The sequence below is a fragment of the Rhipicephalus microplus genome, chromosome 3 (genome assembly GCF_043290135.1).
Source record: "Rhipicephalus microplus isolate Deutch F79 chromosome 3, USDA_Rmic, whole genome shotgun sequence".
NCBI lineage: Eukaryota > Metazoa > Arthropoda > Arachnida > Ixodida > Ixodidae > Rhipicephalus > Rhipicephalus microplus.
The window spans coordinates 89,734,216-89,748,595 of NC_134702.1; the positions used below are offsets into that span (position 1 = coordinate 89,734,216).

The 14,380-nt window shown below is 45.7% G+C and overlaps 1 protein-coding gene across 1 annotated transcript in view; it reads right to left on the reverse strand.

The window, feature by feature from the left end:
* Positions 1-1,740: 1,740 nt before the first annotated feature.
* The window catches only part of LOC119160008 (nose resistant to fluoxetine protein 6-like), a 33,214-nt gene continuing 20,574 nt past the window's right edge, over positions 1,741-14,380 (reverse strand). The window contains exons 7-10 of the mRNA XM_037412769.2: positions 12,094-12,214; positions 10,798-10,987; positions 5,969-6,111; positions 1,741-2,192 (exon numbers count right to left, since the gene is read on the reverse strand). Of these exons, the coding sequence (XP_037268666.2) occupies positions 1,851-2,192; positions 5,969-6,111; positions 10,798-10,987; positions 12,094-12,214 (796 nt within the window). The 3' untranslated portion in view covers positions 1,741-1,850. The remainder of the gene's footprint in view (positions 2,193-5,968; positions 6,112-10,797; positions 10,988-12,093; positions 12,215-14,380) is intronic.

The following is a 14,380-nucleotide window of genomic DNA, read 5'->3' on the forward strand; positions in this document are numbered from 1 at the left end:
CACAACCTCCCAACTTTTCCCGGGGGGGGGGGGGGGGGGCTTGCGCTCTTTTTACCCCCACCCCGGCTGATACGCCTAGGGTCATGGTGGAGGGGCACAGATGTCTCTTCGAAAATGAGCCCAAATCTCCTCTCCGAGAAGCGCGTAGAACATTGCTAAAGCACTCGTATTTGCAGCCACTTGATGCTCTATCAAAATCTTCATATCTGATGAACGCTGAAAAGGCGCTTAACAATTTCAGTATTAACACTGTCATCTTTTTTTCCCGTTGCCAGTTTTCAATCCGGTGTTTCTTTGGAAATGTGTGCGAAGCATTCATCGAGGCGTCGGCTGAACACACATTCTCTTCTTCATCACTACCACTTTAATTAGTTTGGCAGTCCCCACTGTCTAACAGAACATCGTCATCATTGCAGACTTCACTTTCTGGGTCTCTGTCGAACACAAGACTCGGAATTTCTTCATCCGCCCAGCCGCGCTTTTTTCTGCGACGTATATGTTATTCAAAAAAAAAAAAACGGGATAGTGCACACTTCGCCATTAAATAAAAAAAACACTTACTGAAAATTACAAAACATGGGCCACCACGCCATCTAGCGTATATTACACCAGGGAAAGGGCAAACATAAAATACTGTGCTGCCAACTATAAAACAACAATATAATGAACATTTTGTAGGCGTCTGATGATTCGCCTGTCAAAGCACTTTTCACCTCGCCAACCCGGATGGCTGATCACTGGCAGCGGAAGCCAATGGTTTTTTTTAGGGGGCATGAACCACCAGACCGTCTAGGTAAGAAAAAAGTTGTACGAAATTCAGAACGTTAACAGCTCAGCGACCGTCATACAGTCTTGAACGTCAAGGAGAGTTAAGATGCGGTGCGACAGGCTGCCATTTTCTCAGGTATTCTTTTTTGTGCAGCGATTTCCCCTCACTTCCTTCCGAGCTGCCAGCGCCTTCTGTCTGGCATCGAACCACCGATAGCATGCATTTGGCCAATAGCCAACCTAAAGTCAAAGTGACGTTTGAATGATATGTCATTCTTCCCCACGCCGGTGCCGTGCTTCATAGTCCTCCAGCATATAGTAGCCATGGTAGCGCCTTCAGGTATCACAATGGGAGAGAGAGCGAAGGTGCTCAATTAGGTGCTCTGAATCTCATGACCGGTGCTGACGTAACATTTTGGACCCTTGTGATCCTTCCTTGTGCAACCTCCAGTGTGCTCTCGGGAACGAGTGATAAAACAAAGAGCTTGAAGCTGGTGATGCATTTTTGTAGCTGCACTCGTTCCTCGCGGATTCGAGAAATTTGTGTGGGTGTCGATTGGTGATGCAATAAACTTTGATACCGAGGTCCATTCAATTGTCACTTGCAAAAGTGGTTGAGGACCTTTCTGAAACGTGGTGCGCTTTCTATTGAGCAACATTCCGCACTGGAATAAGGACTCTCCATTGCCTAGAGTAGTGCTTCTGAGCGTTCGATGGGTAGGGACCCCCTTTTGGACTGGTGGAAGCGATTGCGGTCCCGTTCGTGTGAGGACCTCAGAGGTTGTGGGGGGGGGGGGGGGGTATTGCTGGCGGATTAAAAGGAAAAATAGAAGATGCGAAGTAAATGTAGAGCTATTGCGACTGGTGTAGCAGGCTTGGTTTTAAATTGGGGCATTGGGCCAGCTGAGGTAATTTCCTTTTTTTTTTTTGAACTGCAGATTTCGGAGCAGGACATTGAAATGGGAAGATATCAGACCTCACCCTGCCAATTTTTTTTTTCTGCAGGACCTGGCTCTGCGAAACCGCATTTGATAACCGCATGGTCTGTACAAACGGAAATCACGTTTGTACTCGTTGTACACTCACAGGCGTGAGATTTCGTTCGCATCTGTGCTTGTTCTACTTGTTTTCGTCCCATCGCTTATGCTTCGTCTTCGGACCAGTGTCTTCGTAATGGAAAACTTTTGGCTAACTATCTGAAAGAACGTCATGTGTGCGCTATCCCGTTTTCTAGAATCCCCTCCGTCATTTTGGATGTTTCCAGCATCTGTCTTGCCCCTGTTTGTTCTTTCTTTCTTTCGCATTCGTTCCATAAGTCTGGCGAACATCACCTTCTCTAAGCCAGCTGTCGGTGCCTCGCAAAGGAGGAAAGCCAAATAGGAAAGCAGGAAGCACCAGACAATCAGAGCGAACAGCAGCGTGACCTGAAATTGGAAGAACAATAAAAAGAATGTCTCGTTCACTACGTATGACAAGAAAAAATCACAGCAAGTCTACGGAGTGAATAATGATAAGTGAGGCGAAATGTCCAACCGTCCATTTGTCTGTCTGTCTGTCTGTCTGTCTGTCTGTCTGACTGTCTGTCTGTCTGTCTGTCTGTCTGTCTGTCTGTCTGTCTGTCTGTCTGTCTGTTCATTCGTCCGTCCATCGTTATGTCTGTCTCTTTCTCTGTCAGTCTGTCTGTCCGTCCGTCTGTTCATCTGTCTGTCTCTTCGTATGTCTGTCGCTTTGTCTGTCTGTCTGTCCGTCCGTCCGTCCGTCTGTCTGTCTGTCTGTCTGTCTGTCTGTCTGTCCGTATGTATGTCCGTACTTCCGCCCACATATCTGTCTGTCTGTCTGTCTGTTCGTACGTCCGTCCACATGTCTGTCTGTCTGTCTGTCTGTCTGTCTGTCTGTCTGTCTGTCTGTCTGTCTGTTCATTCGTCCGTCCATCGTTATGTCTGTCTCTTTCTCTGTCAGTCTGTCTGTCCGTCCGTCCGTTCATCTGTCTGTCTCTTCGTATGTCTGTCGCTTTGTCTGTCTGTCCGTCCGTCCGTCCGTCCGTCCGTCCGTCCGTCTGTCTGTCTGTCCGTATGTATGTCCGTACTTCCGCCCACATATCGGTCTGTCTGTCTGTCTGTTCGTACGTCCGTCCACATGTCTGTCTGTCTGTCTGTCTGTCTCTCTGACTTTCTGTCTGTCTGTCTGTCTGTCTGTCTGTCTGTCTGTCTGTCTGTCTGTCTGTCTGTCTGTCTGTCTGTCTGTCTGTCTGTGGACATGCTGTACTGGCCACGCCGGATGGACGGAGTGCCCTATACCATAAGGAACTTCACCCTAAAAAATTAAGCAGAAAGACACAGGCCTAAAATTTCGCTCATGAATTGTTCGGAAGGACGCAAGCCGATCATAGTTGCAACGATACGCGCACATTCGTTCGTGGTTTTGTTAGAGAAGTGGTGATATGATCTGTATGTAGTTCTTCGATGTCTTGTTGCTACGTACTATATTGCAGTGACACCTATAGTTCATACTTTACCGTCTATGAATTCCGCGTCTCAACTTGAGAAAAAATAGCACTATTTCTACCTAGCTTTTGGGGGCGAAGATACCTATGCCGTGGCTCGTGCGTCCGCGATGTATGTAGGTGTAGTAGTACTTGGTAGGCACCTCGACGATTGTACTAGAGGAGCGGCACGCGCCCACTTTTGGTTAATTCAGGAGGAAACCCGCGCACGGTAATCGTGAATAAAAAAGATAGTTGTTTCTCCAGAAATAACTTACAGAGACGAATATTGGTGGCTTCATCTTCAATGAAGTTTTCCTTCAATTTGATGCTTACTAAAAAAAAACTTATATCAGAAGGATGCACTTTGAGCACTATCAGACCGGAAAGGGTTGCCACGGTTAACTCGCTGGGCGTAACCTCCTTGTTTTTAGCAAGGTTTAGCGAGGGTTGAGCCGCAGTTCTTTGGATATAGAGAACTAGTATATAACGGATAATAGCCATGAACTAGAGGCGGTGAAAGGTTGGAAGTAGACACGAAGCACAGGCCGTAAGAAAGTGTGCGTGTGCCACCTCTCGTTTAGTCCTTAGAATGTCCGCTGGATGGCGGTACTTCTATATGCTGCACATGTGATGAAAAGATGCGAGATGGCGGACGAATGGATGGACAGAGAGGTAGATGCAAAGACGGATGGACGGATGGACGCATGGATGAACGATCGGACGCACAAACGGTCGCACAGACGGATGGAAGCAAGAACGGACGGACGGACGCTTCACCCCACTCATCATCATGCACTCCGTGGATATGCTGTGATTTTTTTTCTGTATTTATTATCACTATTAGTACTGTATTTGCAACAGCGTTATTTCGTTTATCTTTTCATTCCCTCCCAGGTGTTCCATATGAGGAAGTGGCAATACTATACACCTAAATTTCTTCGCAAAAAAAGATGTCATCAGCATTATAGCATCAACATATGCGCTCACTAACATCGTCATTCATCACGACTGCGCTGGTTGCGAAGCTGAAGCCGCATAGCTGGTAGCTCGATTCAGACCATGCGTGTGCTGTCTCGGCCGAGAGGGACGTTGCAGCCTGTCGCCATCCACCTACATTTTCTGTTCAATAATGTTAATTAATGTGGGGACAACGGGACAGCTTAATTGGCTGCCGTCGTGTCGCTCTCTTGCTATGGCATCCTTATTTGTCTCGTCACGGCAAAAAAACCTGTTCAAATTGCACCTCGCGTGAATTGAGTCTCAGCGCTTGCAACGCGGAGCAAGCTCTTGTTGTATGTAACTATCAATTGAATGTTACGCGTGACCATATATCGCCATCCGAGACAGAGCTTTGTCCACGTTTGGCTAATGAGCTACGCAGTCTAAAATCGAAACACACTGAAATTCCGCAGAAAAGCAGACAAAGATTTGAAGCATTGTTCATGAAATGAAGTGATCTGATAGGGCCTATAGTATTGACCGAATAAAAAATTGCAGCATATCCACGGAGTGAATGATGGAGAGTGGGGCGAAGCATTCGTCCGTCCATGCGTCCGTCTGTGTGACCATCCATGCGTCTGTTCATGCGCCCGTCCCTGCGTTCGTTCATGCATCCGCACCTGCGTCCGCTCATGCGTCCATCCATGCATCTGTCTGTGTGTCCGTTCGTCCATCTATTCAACACTCCAAGTCCCACCATCTCGCATCTTTTTATCATATATTCCCCATATAGAAGCACCGCCAGCCAGTGGACATTCCAAGGACTAAACGAGAGGTGCCACACGCACACTTTCTTACGGCTTGCGCTTCGGGTCTACTTCCCACCTTCAACCACCTTTAGTTCATGGTATATACTAGTTCACTGTATTCATGGCACTGCGGCCCAACGCTCGCTAAACCTTTCTAAAACCAAGGAGGTTACGCCCAGCGAGTATAACGTAGCAACCTTTTCCTGTCAGATAGTGCTCAATGTACATGCCAGTGGCTGCTAATGTGAAATGAGAGACAGGAGGATTCAGCTTATAATTTCTTACGGCTTGCGCTTCGTATCTGCTTCCCCCCTTTAACCACCTCGAATTCATTCATGGTATATACTAGTTCATTGTATTCATGGCCCTGCGGCTCAACGCTCGCTAAACGTTTCTAAAACTAAGGAGGTTACACCCAGCGAGTATAATGTAGCAACCCTTTTTTGTCCGATAGTGCTCAATGTACTTGCCAGTCGCTGCTAATGGGGATCGCAGCGTGCGCGTTGACTAAAAGCCGAATGCTTCTGTCTCTCACTCCCCATTAGCAGCCATTGGCATGTACATTGAGCACTATTTTTTATTGTTAAACAACGCACAGATGAAATCCCTCACCGGCACCACCTTGGAGGTCAAATGTTATACCTATTTCGGGTATGTACCACTGGTGGTTACGTACTATGAGGGACTCCCAAGCCACGCCATAAGGAGCTTCGCCCCTAAAATGGCCTGTGGATTTTCTAATGGATGTTTAAACCTATAGATACCAGTGTCTCGCCCTCCGCCACTAAAGGCGCATTGGCCTTTCAGGCCCTTCAAACAGAGTATCAAGGTCGTCTACCATGGGCTTTAAAAAGTGAAAAGCTAAGCGTCATGGAGTAAACAAGATTCAGACAAGAGTGTAGTATCACCTCGAGACTTTCCATGTTCCCTCGTTCCGAATGCTCTTAATATGAAGCACACTACTCACCTGATTGAACATTGACCAGTACATTCGCTCCCTGGACCCGTCAAACATGATGTTCAGGAAAGGCACGTGAATAAGGTAGACGCCGAAGGAGAGCTTGCTCAGGGGCACGTAGGCGTTCCAGGACAACAGTTGCGTCAGTACTCCTGACAAAAACGAATATCGACAGGAAACAACAAATGCGCTTTTAGCATTGTTGCATAATTAGTATAGCAACCTAAGGCACAAACAAGCTGCTGCACATTTAGTGAACAAGTGAACCGAGAATGAAATTAGCGAGTAGGATGGGAAAAGAACAGTATTCATTCGACTGGTTTCCGCCACTCTATGATATATGGTTCATACTTTTGAACGTAGGCGTTCCAGGACCGTAGCTGGTTTGGAACACCTAACAGACAACAGAGATCAACGAGATTGACACCGTTAACTTTTAGCAAGGGTTGTATATTTACATGTAACCTGGGCACACACACGCTGTTCGCGTATAGCGTGCGTGTGCAGCCAGAACAAAACTTGGTACATGAATAGGGATTGGATTGTATTCGTTCGAATACCCCTCTATTCTTCACAGTTCACAACGATGCGTGGTTCTCTCGAGATTGCCTCAAGAGATAGCCATTTCCTCCTCGCTCCATGGAATTTCCAGTCTTTCACTCTTCTTATCTGTGAGAGGAGTTACACGTTCGTAATCTTATTGTATTTCAGTCGCGCGCTACCGGCTAGAACGTGACGGTGGCCTTTCGACGCTACTGAGGTCATCGTAGCACTGTGAGCAAGCCGGTAGCACCTGTTGCCAGAGCATTCAACTTGTAACGGTCGCACCTGAGCTACACCACGTGAGTACTGTACACAGTGTTCCCAGCGGACGCACCAGCGAACTAGAATCGCTGCTAATCGAACGACACTGTCCACAAACGACAAAAAAAATCACCGTTTTGGTTCTAGTTAATGCCTTGACAAAAACGTGTTAACCACGAAGCTCCTAAACCACGAGGTAAAACTCCATGTGCCCGCGAAAAGTACTCTGCGCCCATGCTGTACACGATCGTGTTACCCTCCATGCCAGTGCTTATCGACCACGTCCACCGATGGAGACAGGCCGCACAGCTGCCACGTGAGCACTCGTTCAATCGGTTGCTAGGCAACTTGTGGTAACGTCATCACGGCACAAATTTTTAAGGACGATAGTCTTTCTTGGGGACATTCAACGGAAAAGTTTTTGTCTGTCTATCTGCCTGTACATTTGTCTGTTTGTCCCCCCTAACGCTTCCTCAAACGGCACCAAACGGCCAACTCCATCTGCAGCGTCCACCAATATTGCTCAAGGTTGAGCGTTTATAGTTGTGCGATTGTCAATTAAAAAGCCATTATTGCGCATATCTGAGGTGCCACAACAACGCTTCGATGTTTTCTATGTCTGCCTTTATACTAGAAGAGGCACACACAAGTAACTCGAAGAAATGCAGCGTTTAATCGCGCTGCGCTGACAGTGCCACGCGATGCTCAAAAAGCTGTTTCCAACGCTTTGCTACGACGTCACGGTGGTGGCACCTGTCCGTCCACGGAGGAAGGAAAAAGGTAAGGAGAGGGCATGCCCAGCCGGCGCAGGGCGTAAAAAATGTGGCGGAAATGACATCGTGGCGGCCATATTCACTAGGCACAATGGCGGCGTTGCTATGGTTACGTGTTGCGCAGTGAAGCTGGTCTAGCAGTGAGCGGCCGCGGCTGGCGGCGGAATGTGTGCCTCCCCAGGTCTCGTGCTGAGCCGTGGCGGACAATATCTGTGCTCTGCACCGCGTTATTGGTTACGCAGTGTGCTCCTGGCTGTTACATTACTCTTAGCAACGTTTACAAATCTCTTTGTCCATCACGGGGTTTCAACAGTGCGTAGAACAAGTGCATATCCATGTGTCGTGCGGCGGATGACGCGGATGAAGCAGTTAGTGTTCAGCGAAATTGCGTTGGGCACCATGACGAAGCTGAATGACGACGAACGCCTTGCAGGTCAGTGACAGTTGAGCAGTGCTCCTGCTTGTGACAACGGAAGACGCTGTTGAGCCCAGCAAGACGCCGTGAGGACCATGTGCACATACGTAGTTTCGTGTTGTGTATGTACAGTAACAACTTGCATGTGCGTATTAAAACACCTTTTCTGTTCCGCTTAGTACACTCTCCACCAGCATTGCATGTAATCTCAACGTAACAGCAACCACGTTCAACTGTCACTAGCACCGTGCTCAAAGTCACCACCGTCGCAGAATGCTGACGCCGGTGAGTTTTACGCAGAACACGGGACACAGTGGCAGGACGCTGCGTCGGCCACGTGGCGGAATGCAACCAAAGAAGGCGCACGACCGATCGTGTTGTCTGTACAGTTGCTGAATTAATGACGTGAAAGCACTCGCCGTTGTCAGTGCATATAGCGCGCGTTCTCTCGTAGTTGCTCCGTTGTCGGCGAGCTGTTACTCCCTGTTATTACTCGGACGAAGCGATTTCGCTGAAGGTGTCCCGCTGGCTCAGAGTTATGAGCCCAGTTCCATTAGTTTCGGATCGTCACGACTCACGCGCTGCTCAGCCCACGTGCTTTCCGAGCCGGAGAGGGAGTCACGCCTTCTGCTTCGCATTCATATGTAAACAAGAGAGGAGAATTTGCCTAGTCAATATGGCCGACTTCCGGCTTCATCGCGGCTTCACAACGAGTGACGTCAGGGCCTCTCCTTACCTTTCCTTCCTCCGTGTGTCCGTCGCTTTTCGACAGGACTGCCGCGCATCTTTCTCCGCGGGCTGCACGCCTTCGTTTTCAAAGATGACTGCCAGATGGCACTTGTGTCTAACATGCCTCGATGTGCTCGTTCGCCTCTGCTACACGCTCAAGGCACTCTACACAGTGCCTGGAGAATACCATTCACCGATTTTCTTGCACATAACATCAAATAAACGATTTGTTCACTCTTTCTAGACGCAAGACTATCGTCTTTCGACGACATTTGCGGTGTAATATGCAGATTTGGAACTAATTTTTTTGTTATTTATTATTATTATTATTAACGTTGACCACACTACGACAGGATTAAATAGCTTGAATCCACCTTACAAGCACGCGTATTTTGGATTCTGCCTACCATCAATGGGTTTTTGAAAATTGTACACTTCGTAAGAAAAACGCTGAGACCCTCAAGACTTACACTGCTGAACCTGCACGTGAAGAAATTATGTCAAAACTGGAGAGTTTGGTTTCCCACGCGGGCTCACGAGCTATGAGAAACGTTTTACCGAGAAATAGCTTGTTGATTACACGAAGAAGAAAGAATAACTTGAAGAAGTGAAGGACAGGGCCAGTTCTCAGACCGGCTGGCAACACTCTGCTAGAAAGGGGCTGACTGCGCCGCCTTCTTTAACGAGGACGTAAAAGCGCACTTGCCGATCGTCTGTTTCATTCAGCTCCATCTAGATGCTGTTGATTCCCGAGAGCGACGCACCTGTGGCCTTCCACTGCTTTCGTCGGCGAAAGAGCCCCTCTGCGGCACGGCTCTTTCACTGGCATTAGAGAACGGAGGGCGCAGATAGCGAATGAACGCATATGATTATAAAGCCACAAAAAGTATCAATGGCGATTGCATTCCGTGAACGCAGACTACGCACAAGCGCGTCGTTGTTATCCGACCGCCGTCTATTACCCATAGAATATCTGCTAGGTTAACCGGGATGTCTTAATCCTCTTCAGTGGTTTTGGATATACATGGAGAATGGCATCAGTTTCTAGGGTAGTTCAATCTTTTGTCCCTGAATGACATACTGGGCGCTCTTGAAAAGCCGCCATATTATCACGTAAGGTGTCTGGGAGGACATCGGCGCCTTTGGAACCAACTTTAGCTTGGGCAAGGAATAGGATGCATAGAGGTGCACACTGGCACTTACGTACTTCAATTCTTGGCGGAGCACGTCCTAAAACATTTTCCCGCACGTCGCAGGATCCAATCCCGGCCGCGATGGCCGCATTTTTGAGGGAGGCCAAAATGCTTGAGGCCCGTGTGCCTAGATTTAGGTGCACGTCAAAGAACACCACGTAATCCAAATTTTCGGAGCCCTACACAACGGCGTATCTCACAGTGATATGGTGCTTTGGGCTGTTAAACCCCACTAATAATAATAATAATAATAATAATAATAATAATAATAATAATAATAATAATAATAATAATAATAATATTAAAGTCACAGAACACTTTCCTCTTAAGGCTTGGAGGGCACACGACCTCCAAGGTTAAATCTGTGGCACGTGAGCACTACCGCGCTTATTTTTTACTTCTTATCGCCTTGTCACTTAACTGGTCCACTTCACTTCTCAGTGACACTTCAGCTGCTTCTACTCACCTCTGCGTCTCTGTTCTCCTAGAACGCGCACGGCAAGAAGAACACCGAAGCACACTATATATCCGTCATCAAGGTGATGTGCGCGCCTGTCACCTGCTACGTTGTTTATGGTGATTATGAATTATGACTGATCCTTTCTGTGATGAGAGAGTAGCACTAAATCATACACTCATTGCGCAGTCCGTGCGCTGCAAATGTTTCGTGCGATTGTGGCCTTCTGAAACGCAATATTACAATCTGCTAACTTGACTCCACATTGCACCTCTACGGAACTTCATTTTATTTCTTCCCATGCAGCACCAAAGAGGGGGAAGCTTGATTTCCATGCAGAACCACAACGTAAGATTTCTGGGACAAATATGTTGGCAAAGTAGACTTCTAAGACGATACACTGCACGGCATGCATTTGGCATATGAAGCACGTACGCTTGCGCGTAAAAACAATCTCGTTTCCTCACCACCTCGGCCGGTGCTGCATGCGAGAGTGATCCATGCTAAAAAGAGCGTCCAGAGGATGCGGTCGAAGAATGCCGCCGAGAGAGTCACACCGTGTGGCACGGCATCGAAGCTAGTGACCCAGGCGAACTTCACAAATACGCAGAACAAGCCGCAGGTCACACACCCGCACCACCCAGCCTGCAGCAGCCTCTGGAAAAATGAAGGCGAATCATACATTACTGCCCTCAGTGGATATATATATATATATATATATATATATATATATATATATATATATATATATATATATATATATATATATATATATATATATATATATATATATATATATATATATATATATATATATATATATATATTACTCCACTAAGCGAAGAATACTCCTTTTCTCTGTTAGATACAATCTTAATGAGAACCAATAGACAAACAACCCAAGGAAAGTAGAGGTGCTGTAACCTGTAGTAATTATGGTACAAAAAGAAGAAATTTAAGGTGACAAAACGAGAGCTTGTCTTTCTGACCAGATTATTATATGCACAAATATATAATATTTACAACACAAACAGACCACTACCCTTTCATTGGCTTGATTGTCTATTGGTTCTCACTACATTTATTACTACAAGAAAATATTTTAATAAAACTGACAAGTTGCACTGAGCAGTAGTTTTGTTACAAAGTATCCTATTTTATTATGGTTTGCACCAAAACAGCGAGTCTTAAGTTTTTTATGTGCTATGCTGAAGAAGAGCAAAGACAATATATAAAATAAATTACACCAAGCAGAAAACGTTACGCAAGTAGAGATGGCGAGTGCGGTGCAGGGATCAGGTCAGCCAGCGCCGTTTGAAAGTAACGATGTCGCCTTCGCCAGGTTACGTTGACGCGAGAACGCCATGCCACGTCGCCTTGACGCATGCGCATTTGCGTGCGCCAGATGCCCTTTCTTGTGGTAAATTGTTGGATATGTCCCTGTATTTGTTGTCTCTTGTCAACTTATTTTTCCGGCATTGCACGTCGAGAAATGGGGCATATCTCCTCAAAATTACCACAATTTTTTCAGATACATCACAGTTCTATTTTGAAAGATACATCAAAATGTGTCACGTGACGGTCACATATGGTAAATGGAGTGCTGTATGGAAAACGATAAAATTACAGAAGCTCGTCTATGCACCTGTAAAAAAAACTTCAAGTACAAACCATCTGTTCAAGAACCACTGTATTAATTAAAGATGATTCCAAATACATTTTTATCTTACGTCACTTCCTAACGTGCAAAGTTTTGCCAATACCTTGCATATCCGTGCTTCCCTGAAGTCTTCCTTGATCAGGTACGTGATGCAGCCCCCAAAGTAGCACACGGCATGGTAGTAAGGCCGAATGTAGTATTCATCGGCAGTTCGCATCATGACGCTGAAACATTTCCATGCAATTGAGAGGAACAAGAAGCGCTTCTGTATTTGCATGAAGGGTGTAAGAAATACCTCAACATAGAGCCATAGGTGCCCACACATCAGGACCAGCATCTCGTTCGTTAAGCTCTGACACGATAACTAACAGATCATCTTCGCCTAGATAATATAGATTATTTATTTATTTATTTATTTATTTGTGCACAGAGAGAACACGAACACACGGAGGAAATTGGGAGCGAACAGGCTGAAAACTTTCACTTATGGGGCACAAAGGCCGCCTGCTCCTTCTGAAATGGTAGACATAGAGGAAACTAAAACAGGAGAAAACAAAGAATGAGAGGGAAGAGTAAAGTAACAAAAAAGAGGCAAAAAACCACACACATGCCAACAAATAATTAGTCACGTGAAAAAAATGTCTATAAACACGACGCCAAGTCCGTTTCCTTTAAGAAAGATAGGCAAAACGTTGGAGATCACTCATACTCACTCAATAAGTATGTCTAGCTCTCACTCAGACTCGGACTCGCGAATATTTTGTTGTATCGTACTCGCGTGGATGCACACTGACTAGTAGTTTTCTCACCCGGACTCACGAACTGCCTCACGAGCTGCATTTGCCATTGGCCAGGCCAACTATACCTGCCACGTTATGATTGGCTGCAGTTTTATTCTATGAACATTTTCATGGTAAGAATGAAGGTTAAGGCTAGTTCATGTAGCTATATTACTGAAGGGGGGAGAAAGAGCAAGGTGCCAGTGCTAAACGATTGACAGAAAATATGGCGGGCAGCCCACATGTGCTTGCTTGCTACGGAGGTTTATAGGGTAAACACGCAAACAATCTACCGCATGTGTCAAGAAATGCGTCTAAAATCACCCTAAATCTGAAAAATGCAATATCTTTTTTTCGCTTACTTCCTTTGCAATTGATTTTTCTTCAGCCATCTTATGGCAGCTATCATTTGGGACAGTGATTAGCGAAGTTAAATCAGCTAAGGTACTGATTAATAGAGATAAGAGCTTATGTGAAATGGTAGACTCAAGTTCTTCGTACGCAGAACACATTAAAGCTTTAATATTTAAAAAAGTGGTCTCCAGCAATCATTGCGGTGCAATAAAATTCAGCGAAATTCAATAGCGAATCCTCAACTGAAGCGCAGAAAAGCGCAGCAAGTTGACGGCCAGAATTACGTCACTGTTCAAGACAGCATTTACAAGGGTGTAGGACTTCTATTATAGGTATATTCACCATCCTAGCTGTAACTGTAAGCGCAACTCACGCAACCAGGTCGCTTGATGGCTAATATAACGACGCTGTCCATTCTGGGTACTTCAGCAATACATGGGAGTTGCGCTCTTCCTATTTACAGTTTGTTTCTGTGTTGAATTCGTATAAATTTTGTCATGAAATATCTGGACTTTTTCATCCCAAGACCATGATATAATTATAATAGACGGCGTAGTTGATGGCTCCAAAAATTTCAACCAGTTGTGGCTCTTTAACGTGCACCTAAATGTTGCGACTCAAGCATTTTCGCCTCCATCGAAAATGCGGGTGCCATGGCTTGGATTCGAACCCGCGTCCTGTGAGTAAACAGTCGGGTATCATTATCACTACTTCACTAGGGCACGTCAGGTAGGTTTTATGGCTCAATTACTACTAAAGGCCTGTTCTTCGAAATCTCAAGTCTGCACTGGGTTCTTCTCAAGAAAACTACGAATCTCCAATTAGAGATAACTGCCTAGATTTAATGATAAAAAGGTTATTTATTTTGGTGTCCACATTACTGTCGAAAATGTTCTATTTAGCAGCCTTATAGCATTTCTGAGGCTAAACAAGGAGTGCGTATTTGTTTCATTGCCCTCAATGCCCGAGCACATTACAGATGAGAGTGGGTTACAGTTGTAATTCAACCTGCTTATAAAACCACTCGATACAATAAAAAAACAAAACCAGCGCACATTAACAAAAAAAGCAGTTGATGTAGAATGCGAAGCATGATATGATCGGCTGCAAAAAGACAACAACGCTAACAAAATAACACTCAAAACAATAGCATGCGTATCTGAAAGAAAGAATGCACCGTCGCAGCAACATCTTGAAGTATTGACGTTTTCATATAAAGGGAGAGAAAAGGGCTGCCTAATGTAATACTGTTATGAA